Source organism: Hydra vulgaris, chromosome 01 (assembly GCF_038396675.1).
Source record: "Hydra vulgaris chromosome 01, alternate assembly HydraT2T_AEP".
Taxonomy (NCBI): Eukaryota; Metazoa; Cnidaria; class Hydrozoa; order Anthoathecata; family Hydridae; genus Hydra; species Hydra vulgaris.
Window position 1 is genome coordinate 71,121,067 of NC_088920.1, and position 16,108 is coordinate 71,137,174.

Below are 16,108 nucleotides of genomic sequence, written 5' to 3' on the forward strand. Positions count from 1 at the left end.
TTAAAAGCAGATTGAAGTTCCTCTTCATCCGACCCCCCCCCCCTCCCCATGTCTCAAAATAAAAGCGGAAAAACAAAATTTAGGTTCCAAAAGTGCTGCACAAAATAGAGTATGTGCTGCATGAAATAAATCAACAAAATTTGGCAGGTGCAAAGAAAGTGTGTAAACTTAACATCGAAAACAGTATTGCAAAAAGAAAAAACAAGCATATCTTTAACATTTACTGAATGCCCAAAGTACAACTAAGTTTTTTTCTTTTAAAAATCTATTTAAAAAAGTTTTCATTGTAACCAAAAGGTACAGATTAATAAAGTTTAATTTCTCTAGTTTTTAAAAAATATCTATACTAATATATAACTCTAAATAAAAAACCTTAAAATACGTTTCTCCCTCAATAGCAAAAAGCAAACTTCAAGAAGCGTGGCACAGAATTTTAGCACAAATATTGGTTCCGTAAAACGCGTAATTCTACGTACCTATCATTAGTATCAGAAACATTATCTCTTGGTATTATAACAATCCAACGTTTTCGTTCTTCAATGTTTCTTGGCAGTCTAAATGTTTTAATTCTATTCTGAGGATTAAAATTGCGATTGCAATTTATTACACAACATCGACAAACCATTTTCTAAATACTAAATTAAATCCTTTGCTTAATCCTTCACCTCTCAACTTACTTTTTTTTTTTAAATTTGGAAGTTAGTTAAAATATATATATGTATATATATATATATATATACATATATATATATATATATATATATATATATATATATATATATATATATATATATATATATGTATATATATATATATATACATATATATATATATATATATATATATGTATATATATATATATATATATATATATATATATATATATATATATATATATATATATATATATATATATATATATATATTAGGGTGGTTCAAAAATAGGTCATGTCAAAAATTTGAAAAGAGCCCTTGCTTATGATCTGCCTTGACCCCAAAATAGTACTTAGAATTTTTTACAAAAATTTTTTTGATCATTGGAAAGGTTCCCACAGAGGGCAAAAGGGTCAATTTTTGCCCCGTTTTAATGAAAACTTTACCCCGCTTGTGGGACCCTTAAACTTCAACCATTAAAAAAAAAAAACTATCCAATAACATGGTAATGAGTTATACAACTTATGTTTAAGGGGCTCTTTTCAAAAATAAACATTCAAAGAATTTCATTTTTTCAGCAAAAAGCGGGTTTTTAGTGGGTATTTTCAAAATATCTTACATTTCAATCTTTTTGTATAATTTAATATTTGAAAACATAACTTTTTTTGCTGAACAATTTTAGTTTTGAATAAAGAATAAAAAAGATTTTAAATAAAATCAAAAATAAATATTTCATTTTCAAAATTAAAATATAATCTTATTATTTCATCTAATATACTTATATGTAAACATTTAATTTTAGACTAACATAAAATATTAATAATTTATATGATGCCACCCAAAAAGAAAATTGAAAGAGTTGATGATACTTTTTTAGTGGGAAAAAGAATTTGTACTATTCCTAACAATAAATTTGCAACTACACAAGAAATTCTTCAATACTACAACTTTCTGAGAAAATCTAAACCTGAAGTTAAACTGAGTTTTATTGTAGGATGTCCAAACAAAAGTGGATCATTCTCACCAAATTGTCCTACCAGTCAGTTACATTGCTGCATAATATCTAAACTTGTAGTTCCATGGACACGTGGTGGATTTGAAGTAATTACAACTCAGAAGCTAAGGTAATGATAGATCAAACTGTATAACCTTATCAAAACACTAAAATATATTTTTAAGTTTTTATAAGCATTTAATAATAATAATTTCATTTTATAGGATCAAGGTCACAAAAATGGTGAAAGACTGGATGAAGCTGAAAAGCCTAAGCAAAAGAAACAACACTGCTGAAGTTAAAAAAAGAAAGAACTTTAAAGAAAATATAAAAAAGGTTTTCTGGATTGGAGAAAACCCACTAAATATGATTGAAAAAATAAGAAAAGATAGGTTGAGAAACCAAAATGACAAAGAGGAAGACATAGCTTTTCTTAAAGACCAATTAGAGGAAAGGAAAGTTAGGGGGATTGGATAAGAGATTTCAATATTTAATTGTATTTTTTTTTTTTTGTATTTCACAAAGGGGCTTGATGATAAGTCATTTTGACTTCTACTTGCCCCAGTCAGCTTGTAATTATATATATTTGTTTAAATTTATAGATAACATTGTAAAATGTGTAAAATGACGAAATAATGACGAAATAAAAAATAATATTCATTAAAAAGAAAGTATAAATCTAAATGGAGTTATAATAAATTAAACAATGTATCAGATACTGATTCTGAAAAATCATTAAGTTCTTTTAATACCAATAAAAGCAATTCAAGTGATAGTGAATTTGAAATTGAGTCATATATTGATCCTACAAATTCTGTCAACATACCAAAGAATATCTTGCACCGTTCTGCTCACACAGCAGTTGGAGAGGGTTTAACTCCACATCAACATACAGCAATTCTTAGCAGTATTACTGTCAATTCTGGAGGATGCATGTCTCTAAATCTTTATCATACAGAGCAGCAGAGAATGCTGTGGTAATGGGTGCAAATGAAATCAGAGACCATATAAAAAGCATTTCTAAATCTTAAAATTCTCTGATAACAATTCATTTTGATGGAAAAATTGTGAAAGAACTTACTGAAGGAAAACAGTTTTCAAAAGATAGGTTAGCTGTTCTTGCTAGGATTAAAGGACAAACCGAGTTACTTGGAATTCCAGTAATCGATTCAGGTTCTGGAGAACACCAAAAAGAAGCTATAGAAGAACTTATTTCTAACTTCGGATTAGAGGATAAAGTTCAGTGTCTTTGCTTTGATACCACTAGCGCCAACACAGGTATAGCAAAAGGAGCTTGTAGCAGAATCATTGTGCACTTACAGCGCCCTATGTTATTAACTGCATGTCGACACCATATTGTTGAGCGTCATGTTACCCATTTTTGGGAGCTTTATCCAAGTAGTCATACTTCAGGACCAGAAAACAAATTATTTAAACTCCTGAAGAACCATTGGAATGATCTAGATACTGAAAATCAAGATTTAAAAAGATTATCAACTCCTGTTGATTCCTGGATTAATGAACAAAGGCTGAGTGCTATTCAATTTTGCAGATATATAATTAGCACTAAAGTTTTTAAGAAGGTGAGTAATAATAGCTTTATAAATTAAATTAAAATCTAATTATCTCTTCTTACTTCCAAAAAATAGTATAGTAAAGTAGTACTTCGCATATAATTTTCCAGTTTTACAAATTTGTAGTAAGTAATTAAAGTTATTATAACTTAGGAAAAAAAATTTGTTTAGGATGGAAAGTTTCGTAAAGATTATCAAGAATTGGCTGAACTTACATTGATGGTACTGTCACACACTGACAGGTTTAAACTTCACAATCCTGGAGCTGTTCATCATGCCAGATTCATGGGTAAAAGTTTATTTTACCTAAAACTGTTTCTACTTATGGAAAAAATCCCTGAAATCAATGAAGAGAGCAAAGATGAAATCACTGAAATGACAAAGTTTCTTTCCATTTTTTACACTGAATGGTTTCTTAGAGCGGAGCTAAGTTCAACTGCTCCAATGCAGGTACATGGTCTGAATAATTGTTTTAAAATAAAGATATAATTTTGAATAAATACAAAAAGTAGGTATATTATTTATTTTTAAATTAAACATTGAAAAATCTAACCCTTAACTATTAGGATATGAAAGCATACTGGCAGATGAAAAGGTTTGAGGAATTGAATAAAGCTGGAGCTCAAGCTGTTTCTGAATCCATTATGCAACATACTTGGTACCTTGGTACCCATATTTAGTCATTATAGCAATTGCAGATCAGAAATGTAAAGAACGTAGCAACATGGCTAAGAGACTATTTGGTCTAAAACGACCCTCTATAAAGGAGTATTCCTTAGAAAGACAGGTGTTGGATAAAGACATTCTGAAGAACTTAAACTTTTCACAGGATGAGCCTCCCAGTTTAGTTCCACTAGTTACAGAGAAGTCCTGGCTTATATTTACCATGCTTGGTCATGGAAAAGCTGAGGTTCAACGGATGAAGCTTCCTGCAGAGTATTGGATTTTAAATGATTTCTATCAAGAATTTGAAACAGCCATCATGAATCTTGATGTTGTGAATGATTGTTCAGAAAGAACAGTCAAATTAGTTCAACAACTTGTTAATAAAGCACATTCAGAAAAAAAAAGGCAAGATACGTTTATTTTTACTCATGTGTACAAGCGAAATCGAAATGGTAGAAAAAAGTCGGATCATGCCAAAGCTGCACTCAATAGTATTATTTAATATCTACTTTTTGAAACACTTGTAAATGTTTGGTTTTTGTTTTGTATTGGTAAAGTTTTTTTTTTATTGTATTCAAACAAATACTTATTTTTTTTAAAAAAACATTTTATGTTTTGATGATTTTCAATGTTTTATAATTCTTCTGAAAGTTACTTAAAAAACTATTTATGAAAAGAGCCCCTTAAACTTAAGTTGTATAACTCATTACCATGTTATTGGATAAGTTTTTTTCAAAATTGGTTAAAATTTAAGGGTCCCACAAGCGGGGTAAAGTTTTTCTTAAAACGGGGCAAAAATTGACCCTTTTGCCCTTTGTGGGGACCTTTCCAATGATAAAAAAAATTTTTGTAAAAAATTTTAAGTACTATTTTGGGGTCAAGGCAGATCATAAGCTAGGGCTCTATATATATATATATATATATATATATATATATATATATATATATATATATATATATATATATAATATATATATATATATATATATATATATATATATATATATATATATATATATATATATATATATATATATATATATATATATATATATATATATATATATATATATATATATATATATATATATATATATAGGGGAAAGGCGCCTATGATGGCATACTTAACTTTGAAGCTTCATTATTCAGTATCCTTTAGACCAATAATAAAAGTTTTATTATGGATGCATTCCATGTTACATCTAGAACAATAATTACCTTGGGAGTTTTCATCAGTTTTATTTTTTTTATAAGTTATTCTTATTGTAAAAAAAAACACAAGTATGCCATCATAGGCAACCACTGCTCTTATGATGGCATAGGGGAAGATGGGGCTAGTTAGGATCGAGGGTAACTTAATGATTTCATTTAACCTTAGAGTCTTCCCTCAGAAAAGTCAGAAATTACTCGAAACCATCCTAATTTACCATTTCATGCTACACACCAGCATTGTAAAATTTTGCGCATGCGCATAGGATATATTGCGTTTTACGTATATTTTTGACCAAAATAAAATGTTGGAGCATCGCTTTCTTTTAACTTTACTTAAAAATAAGTTTTTCTTATAAAAAAAAAAGGTTTTCCCAACTCGTCAATATTTCAACACCCCCAACTCGTCAGTATGCCATCATGGGAAAAGTCATCATTTTCATTAAAACAAGCTGTGTCTGCTTTGTTCAAAAGATAAAATTAAAGTAACTATTCCACTAAATGCACAAAACTTGAATGTAAAATGCATGAAAATTTCATTTCTGCACAGTTAATAGTAAAATCACAATCTTAAATATATGAAGGAAATAAAACTACAACAGCACATCCCAAAATCGATTTTTGTTGATTATAAAAACGATATTTGTGCACAAGGGACGTTTTTTCACTAAAACTAATGTAAAGTCAGTATAGTCATGTAGGTTTAATCATTTTTTTTACCAAAACCAATTTTAATGGAAATATGATCGGTATGCCATCATAGGCGCCTTTCCCCTATATATATATATATATATATATATATATATATATATATATATATATATATATATATATATATATATATATATATATATATATATATATATATATATATATATATATATATATATATATATATATATATATACATATATATATTTATTCAACTAAAATTAATTTTTAAAAAAATTTTAAATGAAAATTATTTTAATAATTTTATTATTTATTAATTATTATTTAATAATTATTATTAGTTATTTATTAATGTTATATAACTATTATTGTTACAAAACAAACAACCCCGTATTTATTTTGTAAAACTGCTTTCTAGTTTTTCAAATTTAAACTATCTTGCCTTCAGTTTTTTACGCAAGCCGCGCGTAGGCAAGGCCTGTTTTATAGTAAGCCATGATTCGAAGTGATTGATACAGTTTAAGATTGCGATAATGAACAATGTATTTTTTCTTGTTTTGCAAATCGGGTACTAGCTTTTAACATTTTGTAAATTTTACGTCTAGTTTTTTAACCATTTTTTGTTGATATTCGCTTCACCATTTTTCTTCAACCATCATCCTCTCTGAAGCGAGATGATAGTTGTTATGGCTATCATGTAAATGCTCAGGATACTCAAAATCAGCCTCGATAAAAAAATCTTCTGAATTGTCATCTGGCGTTTTAAGACCTTCTTCAATTAAAGGCTCACACTATTGAAAGCCTTGACCTGGTAGAGACTGCATCATTGCTCAACCGTAGAGATTGTTTGCATCCAAATAAATTATATGTGAACTTTTTTGTTTGCCGCTATCATAGTCTGGACAACCAGGATTTGTTTGCCAAAGCGCTTGCTTGCTATTGACATACCACCACGTAGTCCTTTTTCTTAAAAATGGTGCGTGTCAGTTTCAGTTAGTAGCTCGAGTTGGACTCGAGCTACTAACTGAAACTGACACGCACCATTTGTCTTTTTCAAAAGCGCATCCCGACTCATTCTTGGAGCGCTATAGAAGTGAGCAGGGTCCAGACCGTAATAGGTCATCGAAGTTGATCTAAATTCTTCAAAAGCATCTGCAAGCAATTTATATCCGTCTTGAGATAAATATGATGATAATCACTAAAGCTCAAACAGCTAAAAGTGTTCCCGACGTTTTGCGCATGTTGATAGTTCTCAATATTAATTCCACTCATCGATAGTTTTGAGTAAAATACTTCTTGAGATGGTAAACTTCGCTCATAAATTTTGTCAAAGCTGTCAACTTACTTATATGGGTAACTTTCAACGAATAGAGATAAAAACCCTTGCGTTTCAGCAGGGCTAGTTTTTTTCTGTTAAGCCGACTTGGGTTATTTTCAATTCGCCTAGTTTTTTTGCCTAAGACTCAAGAGGCAATTTCATGAACTGAAAACTATCAATAAATTGCAATTGACCTATACCAAACGTCATGTATATCTCGAGAGTGTTTGGGATTCAGCTAATTTTACCTCCTTCGGCTTTACCGAGATCCTACATAATCAGATGGGAATCATAACCTCCCAAATTATATAACACTACCGGAACGTTAGTTACACCGGGTCTAATGCGAAGCTTGAAATAATAACCTATGTGAGAAGCGCCTCGGTATTTCCACGTAATGTGGCAGTGGTCACGAACTATATCATTGCCAAAATTTTTACTGCATACAAAGAAAACTGCTGCTTCCACAAATAAACTCTTGTCAACCTTAGTCATAACTATTTTTTCTAGATTCCTAAAAACCGGGTTAATTCTTTTCAACTCTTGAAGTTCAAAGACTTGAAAGTTTAAAGGCTCGCAAGAAAGTGCTTCACTGCATTCTTGCCGCGATATAGTGTTAAAACTTCGTGAACCGTTGCTCCGAACTTTTACGTAATAATAACTGCAAAGTAGTTGTTTCGCTATCATTCAAGTAGATCTTTTAGCTGGATCTTTAGGAGCACCTTCTACAAGTACATTTAATGCTTCAAATTGAGCATAAATGATGTATGGTACCCGAAACTGTTTGGAATAATTGTTCAATTTTAAAATACTATCCTTGCCCTTTTTTGTCATCACTGTGCGTTGTGCCTTTTCTCCGATACCTAAACAATCATCGCGATGTGCTTTCAATAAGTCAGCGGTGCTACAGACGTGAAGGCATCATTGACAGTGGTGCTTAAGACCGTTATGTTTGCTGTTATAGTAAATCATTCTAGGAAGGTTTTTAATCCAAACATAATAAGATTTCTCTTCTTGAATTAGAAAAAGATCAATCTTAGCCCATCCTATTTTAACCCTTATGAACAAAAATATGAACAAACGTGGTTTTTAAACACGATAGCGTTGAGGCCTATATAAATATTGTTAAAGGTATTCTTTTCTAATGAAATTATTTTATTTTTTATTTTGGCTTACTATTCATAATCGCGCCACACTTTTAAAGTTTACCATTTTTACATTTTTTGAGTTTTTAAGGGCATTTCAAACAATCGGCGCGATTAGAAATTTTCAAATCATTTGCTATATAGCATTATATATAATAACGTCATTACAAAAAGTTATTGTTTGTTTATCTATATTGATTGTGCGCATTTTTATTACTATTATTTTTGTTGACTGGTGGTATGTATGAAATTTAAAAAACGTGGTTTTTAAACGCGATAGCGTTGAGGGCTAATACACAGTAATTAGAAATTTTTTAAATGCTTTGATCTCATAAAGTTCACCCACTTTATGCCCTGACTAGTTAAAAGGGGTTTGTACAAGACTAGCTAAGTTTCCTGGCCGGAAAAATATTGTTAGTCTTATTCTTATTAGCCTCCTCCCATCATTTCGGAGAGCTTCATATAGTCGTAGCCGTAAATAAATCTGTTAAGCAGGAGTATAAACTATTTATATCATAAAACCATAAAAGGTTAAAAAGTAGTAAGAGAAAAATAAACAAAAAAAAGTAAACAAAATGCATAAGTTTCTAATTTTAAAACTATTTACATTTAGATTTCTAAGAAGTGCAAAGATTATATGGAACTTGCGGAAAAAAATCAGATTATTAGGCGAAAATAAACAAATATGGAGTTGTTTCACACGCCTTGAATTTCATAAAGTTAAAGTTGCATTTCTTTAAAATTAGGCAGGTTCTTATTCTGAGTAATAAAATACTCAAGGTATCAAAAGAATGTTATGTTTACGATGTTTAGTTTTTTTATGTTTACGATGTTTTATTTAGATTTTTTGTTTACGATGATTTATTTTATATGAAAAATTGTAATATTGTTTAATCAGTGAAAGAGAAATTAATAATAACAACAATAATAATATAATGGCTAACTACATTTCTCTCTCAAGGGCATGGTGGTTTTTGACCTGCGACTTATCTGGTTCTGCAATTTTTAAAGTAAAACTTAATTTCATTTGTTTTGATATTTTAGCCTTATTATTTAAAAATAATTTATATCATAAAATAATAAATTGCTTAAAACAATGGGTTGTAAAATGATTTAAAATTTAAAATACAAAGAAAATAAACCAATTTTCCAATGACAGACTTTCCTTAAAATCAGTATTGTAATAAAAATGAAATCAATAAAAATAGCACTATGTTTTTATCTTGAGGTGAAATTCAAATCATGGTAAAACCATACTCTGTTAAAAAGTTCCTTAGGAATTATTTTCCGTTATTTGTACGTAAAGTACCCATTTGACAAAATTGAGCGGAAATTTTCCTTCTTTTAAAATAATTTTTTTTTTTTCAATTTATATATTTGTTAAACACCCACTATATATTACAAGTAAGGTAAATAAAAAGTTTCAAAAAAATCTCTAGGATGTAGGAATTTTATTTTCAAGAACATCCTTAAAGATTGTTCTTTGTTCTTTTGAGTTCCAGTACTCAACTGCACATTTTAAGATTTTAAGATCCGTTTCAGGAATTATATTTTTTAAACCAGTAATTTTTATTTTTTCTTTGTGTTGCATTAGTTTCTCTATATTTAATTTATGACTATTGCACAGAGCCTTGACGCTATCTACAAAAGGTCGTGGACCTGATTCGTTGTTTAACTGCGACTTAAGAATATCAAATGTCATTTTATTTTTCAACAGGCGAATAAATAAGTTTATCTTATTTTGTTGCGTAATTATAGATATATCTTCAATACAAAATAGGGGATGTATATAATTTTTACTATGTTTTGAAACGTTTAGTAGTGACTTCAGTGCAATTCTTCCTACTATATCAAGCTTTTGCAATAACATTTCTTTATGGTCGCAAAGCTCAAGACCATACGTTAGTGTTTGAACAGCTAAAGTTTTATATAACTGGACAATAGAGTTTGGGTGAACAAAACGAATTCCAGCTTGAATTAAAGACTGTATTACTGCCCGGAAATGGGATATTCGGTTATCAATGTTTAAACGATTAAGTGAGGCAATTGGTGAATAGTTTGTGTCCCATATAAAGCTTAGATGAGTAAGTTTATTGTCTAGTTTTATTTTTTGGTGGTTGAGTGTTATCGTGCATTTTTAAATTTGATGTTTTCCGGTGGCCAAAAACTCGGTTTTGTCAGCATTCAATTTTATGCAATTTTCTTTTGTGTAAATGTTACAGATATTAATTAGCTTTTGTAGGCCAGAGAGGGTGGAACTAAGAAGTATAATGTCATCAGCATATGCTACAACACCCATGTAGTTTCCATTTATTGATGTTCCTACGACACTTTCATTTTGTAAGGTTTCTAGTAGGTTTTGAGTGTAAAGATTGTACAAATGAGGCGAGAGAATCGATCACTGTCTCACTCCTTGCGTTAGATAGAATGGATAAATATTGAAACACTGAAGTTTACGCTGGAAAAAGGTTTTATTATGGAAGTCAAAGTAAAATTTTAGCAAACAAACTTGTCGCATTAAAAAGCATTTTTAGATTTTTTAGGTAGCGTGTTTTTTTAATATTACCAATTCTAGTGAATGTATATATATATATATATATGTAAATTATGTTAGTGTATTTTACAAATAGAGTGGTCAATGTTCTTAAAGAACAGAGCAATAAATTAAAATTTTTATTTTTTTCTTTTAAATTCCAAATCTATTTTGACAGCATAGTCTCTTTTGAATATTTTTTGTGTTTAAACGATTATTTGTGGTTGGCATAACGTTTTTTCCATTCCCCCTCTGTTAAGCCAATATATTGTTTATCAGGGTTGTTTTGTGAGGAAACAATGCACTTGTAAATTTCATTTTTCGAAAGGCATTTTCCATTTAGAGGGCAATCTATTTTTTGTTTACAATTACAATAATCAGTGTTTTTTTCTTTTATATGTTCATTTTTATTAATTAACGAGTAGTTGTGGCCTTTTATAATTCTTTCTAAATTTTTTGTACAACTATAACTTACTTTAATGGTATTTCTGTTAAAAATCTTATGTAATTTATTAGAGGGAGGAAAATGTTTGTCTACTAATTTTAGAAAAATTTTACCTATATTTGTTGAAACATTTTTGCTGTACGGGGGTTGAACCAAATTATGTTTCTATTTTTTTTTTTTTTTTTTTTTTCTATTTATTTATTTCGCCGTTTAATAACTTTTACAATTTACATGGTTTATAAATAAAAAAAAACTGGCGGGGCAAGTAGAAGAAATTATTTTGTCTTATCACCGAGCCCCAATCGTACGTATTTACAATAGCCGGATAATATATTTATACTTTACAAACTATTTATTAAAAGTTATAAATGTAAAAATAAATAACAATTAATTTAAGAAATACTTCAAGAACAATATTCATGTTAAGAGTAATAATCAAGTAAACAAGAAAAACTGAAAGAAAAGTAAAAAAGAAAAACAAAAAATAAATAAATTAATTAAAGAGCACGTATTTTCAAGAGCCACACTATATACGTATATTATACAAAGTATTTGTTGAAGAATATGAAAATAAAATTTATAACAATTTGTAATAAAGTAATATTTAAATAAAGAACAAAAAATTCAAAATAAAAGAGTACTTAATTAAAAAAAAACCGTTTTATGTATGTATATTTCTAACCAATTTAATTAAAAGTAAAATAAATAACAACTCATTAATAGTTAAGTAAAATGTTGAAAAACTAAGATTTCACCAATAACTTTTAAGATTAGAGGAAACACCATAACTCAAATAATGAAAAAACTAACAAACAAAAATTGATAAATTGATAAATTCTGATACATATTTTATATAATTGATTTTTAGTTTAAAAGAGGCATTTAAAATCGGATATATTAAAATCCATATGTAATAACACCTGTTTCGATTCTTTTTTAAACTGATGTATACTAACTTTTTCCGTATTTGCAATATTAGGAAACTTTTTCCACAAATAGGGTCCACGATATTGAATTGAATATGTAATTTGTTTTGAATTATATTTAGGGACAATGTAGTTATTATTTGAAAATTTTGTCGGATATTTATGCTCTACTTTTTCAAAATAGGACTGAAATATTTTAGGAGATAGTCCCATTTTTGTTTTATACATAAACATTAAAACTTGATGTAAGTTTATTTTATAAACATTTAATGCGCCCAGTATACGCAGAAGAGGCTCGCATGGTACAATTTTATCAGCTCCAAATAATATTCTGCAGGCATGTTTTTGTTTACTGTACAATTTTTTTAATTTTGTATGATTTGTACTTCCCCATGCAATATTACAATAAATCAAATGACAATGAATGAAAGAAAAATATAAACTTTTTAAAGATTTATTATTTAGAAATGGTTTAGCCCTATATATCATGGCAATATTTTTTCATAACTTTTTCTCAATGCTTTTTATATGATCACTCCAACGTAACTGTTCATCTAATATTACGCCCAAAAAGTTAACTAAAGTTTCTCTTTTAATGTTAGCGTTATTGATTATTAGATTTGGGAGTTTATTTGGAATATTTTCTAATTTATTTACTTTATGAAATAAAATAAATTTGGTTTTCTCCACATTTAGAGACAGTTTATTACTTATAAACCATTCATTAACCTTATCCAACTCTTCGTTAGCTGTTTCAAAAGGTGTTTTAATATCTCTGTGAGTATAAAAAAGATTGGAGTCATCTGCAAAAAAAAATGCGGTTTAAGAAGTGTGTTGCTAAATTTAAACCATTTATATATACTAAGAATAATAAGGGTCCTAAAATAGAGCCCTGGGGGACACCACAAGTTACAGCATATGGAATTGTTTGTTTTTGCGCATATTGGATGAATTGCATTCTATTGGTCAAATAGCTTTTGAACCAAAGTAAGTTATTATTTTTTACTCCATAATATTCAAGTTTTTTTATAATTATGTTATGGTTTACAGTATCAAAAGCCTTTGACAGATCAATGAAAACTCCTAATGTAAAGTAGTTAGTACTAAATGCGTTTGTTATTTGATTGACTATATCAATCACTGCATGTTCAGTGGAACATTTTTTCTTAAAACCAAACTGTTTTGAGTACAACATTTTGTTTTCTGATAGATAATTAAATAGCCTGTTGTACATTATTCTTTCAAGCAATTTTGAGAAACACGGTAATATAGATATAGGTCTATAATTAGAAATAATAGAGTCATCGCCAGTCTTAAAAACTGGTGCGATTCGTGCAATTTTTAATTTTTCCGGAACATTACCTGTTTTAAAAGAAAGATTAAAGATGTGAAACAAAAGAGGTTCGATTATATGATAAACAGATTTTACAACATTAACGTTAATTTTATCAAATCCAGCACTTTTGTTGTTTTTAAGACTATAAAAGGCGGTTCGCAATTCAATTAATTTAAGATTAGGTTCATCCATAACTTTATCGTAATTTTTTAAATAAGACTCAAATGAAGTTGAATTCAGAGGAATTTTTGATGCCAAAATTGGACGATAATAAAAAAACTGTTTAATTTTTCAGCAATAATTGATTTATCATAAACATTTTTATCATCAACTGTTATTTTTTTTGGCAGAGTGTTTCTCGTATAATTATTTTTGCCAATTACTTCTTTAATTACATTCCAAGTTTTTTTGTTGTTTCCGCATGCTTTGTCTAATAGTTTTGCATAATAAAGCTTTTTAGAGATTTTTTTTGTTTTTTCGAATACATTTTTGTAGTTTTTATATGTCATTTCGTTTTTATAAGTTTTTTTTTTAAGTATTTATCATATAATTTTTGTTTTCTTTTTGAGGATTTTAGTAACCCATTAGACATCCATGGAGTCATAACTGTTTTTGTGTTCACTATAATTTGTTTTTTAGGAAATGCTGTTTCATATTGCTTGCAGAATTGACTTAGAAATAGATCATATGAGTTGTTAGCATCGTTTGATTGCAATACCAGATTCCAATCAACGTTGTTTCTTAAAAGGTTTTGAAACTGTTTTACAGAGTTTTCATTGATCTGTCGCCTAAATATGGTAGTTTTAGAAGGAATGTTGTTATTTATTAGGTTATTAGTAACTAAGAATGTTGGGAAATGATCTGATAAGTCAGTTTTGATTATACCTGTGTTAAGACGGTTATTATGAATGTTATTAGTTATTATATTATCAAGAAGTGTCGAAGAGTATTTCTATTACGCTTTTTTGCAATTTTCTTTTCAAATTTTAGCTCGAAATTTTGAAAGCCACTTTTTTTAAGGGCGTCTTCATAAACGCGTTTAGAGGAGTTAAAAATATTTTCATTAGAAGAGTTTTGGTTTAGCCTATTGTTAATTGAAATTGGAATTTGTTTTAGAATTTGACGGGGATGGTTCGAATTTACATTAATATACAATAATTCGTCAATAGGTTTTTTGTAGGGCTTATAGGAACGTTCTGAGAGGTTAAATGTGACATCAAGAAAATTCACTATTTTTAAATTTATATTTATTTCAATTAGGAAGCCAATATTTTTAAAAACTTTAATAATTTCTTTTCTAATTTTATCGAGTTGTGGCCCCGACGAAATAATTATTCATTTAAATCAAGAAAATTTATTAAATAAAAAATCTGAATTAATTTCTAAATGTAGGCACGAAAATAAATACCTCTTAAAAAATTATAAAAACAAATGACCAAATTAAACTATCCCCATTCCAAAGAAAATTATTTCAAAATTACTTTCTGTAACTTCCCGTTAACAAAAAAATATAGTAATTAAAAATTTTTTATAATAATTTATAACTTCCTGTAAAATATTTTTTTCTATAAATTGAATTTTTTTTTGAGATTTAGTAACTCTTCCTGATGATCCAGCAATGGTGAAACTTCAAGTCGAAGATAAAAGTTAGATAAGTGTTTTTTACTAATTTATATATATATATATATATATATATATATATATATATATATATATATATATATATATATATATATATATATATATATATATATATATATATATATATATATATATATATATATATATATATAAATCAGAGCCGTAACCACAATTTTAATATGGGGGGAGGGGTTTCTTCGATTGAAAAAAAAAGTGGTTAGGAGGAGAGTTATGATCAAGAAAAAATTTGAAAATAATAACTTATAATAACTAAAACAAACCTTTTTAAATTAGTTTTTGGTTACACTTATTGCAGAGTTCAGAGAAGTAATTCGATATGTTAATAAATTTTTTGCTCGACATTACTTAACTACTCTTGTTCTCAGCAAAACAAACAAACAAACATTTGCCTTCTAATAGAATGCTGATAATAATTTGAAAAAAATGTTGATAATAACATTATTCGATTTGACAATTGAATTGTGATGTGTAAAAATCTCAACTGTATTACAATAAATACTTCATTTTTTGCAATAAAATGCATTATAGAGAAAATGTAAGGTTTTCGCAGATTTTAAATTTATCTCAAGAAAATAAATGATATTGAAATAAAGTTTTTTTACAACAGGTTTCTAATAAAATAAAGCGTTTAAAAAAAAATTATTTGGTGTACCCAGGTCCCCCTAGCTCCCACAATTATTTGAACTCAGAGAATAAAAACACACACATAGTTAAAACACACACATATAGCATAAAAACAAACACATTTAGTGATTATATATTTGGAGGAAAATAGCAAGATAGTAGTAAAAGCAGCATTATTGAGTAAAGGCAAATATATAGATAGATAGTAATGATTGTTTAATAATAAATTATGATATATATATATATATATATATATATATATATATATATATATATATATATCATAATTATATATATATATATATATATATATGTATATATATATATATATATATATATATATATATATA

General features: G+C 27.9%; 1 protein-coding gene across 1 annotated transcript; it reads left to right on the forward strand.

Moving 5' to 3' along the window:
* The first annotated feature begins 1,485 nt into the window (after positions 1 to 1,485).
* LOC136074685 (uncharacterized) lies at positions 1,486 to 2,128 on the forward strand. Its single transcript, XM_065787025.1, has 2 exons — positions 1,486 to 1,778; positions 1,873 to 2,128. The coding sequence occupies exons 1-2, from the start codon at positions 1,486 to 1,488 to the stop codon at positions 2,123 to 2,125; spliced, it is 546 nt and encodes a 181-aa protein (XP_065643097.1). The 3' UTR covers positions 2,126 to 2,128.
* The last annotated feature ends 13,980 nt before the right edge of the window (positions 2,129 to 16,108 follow it).

Bases quoted from the DNA above. Each gene is read 5' to 3' on its own strand.
- LOC136074685 (XM_065787025.1), top strand. From the start codon at position 1,486: ATGCCACCCAAAAAGAAAATTGAAAGAGTTGATGATACTTTTTTAGTG. The intron at 1,779-1,872 runs GTAATGATAGAT...TTCATTTTATAG, and splicing joins ATTACAACTCAGAAGCTAAG to GATCAAGGTCACAAAAATGG.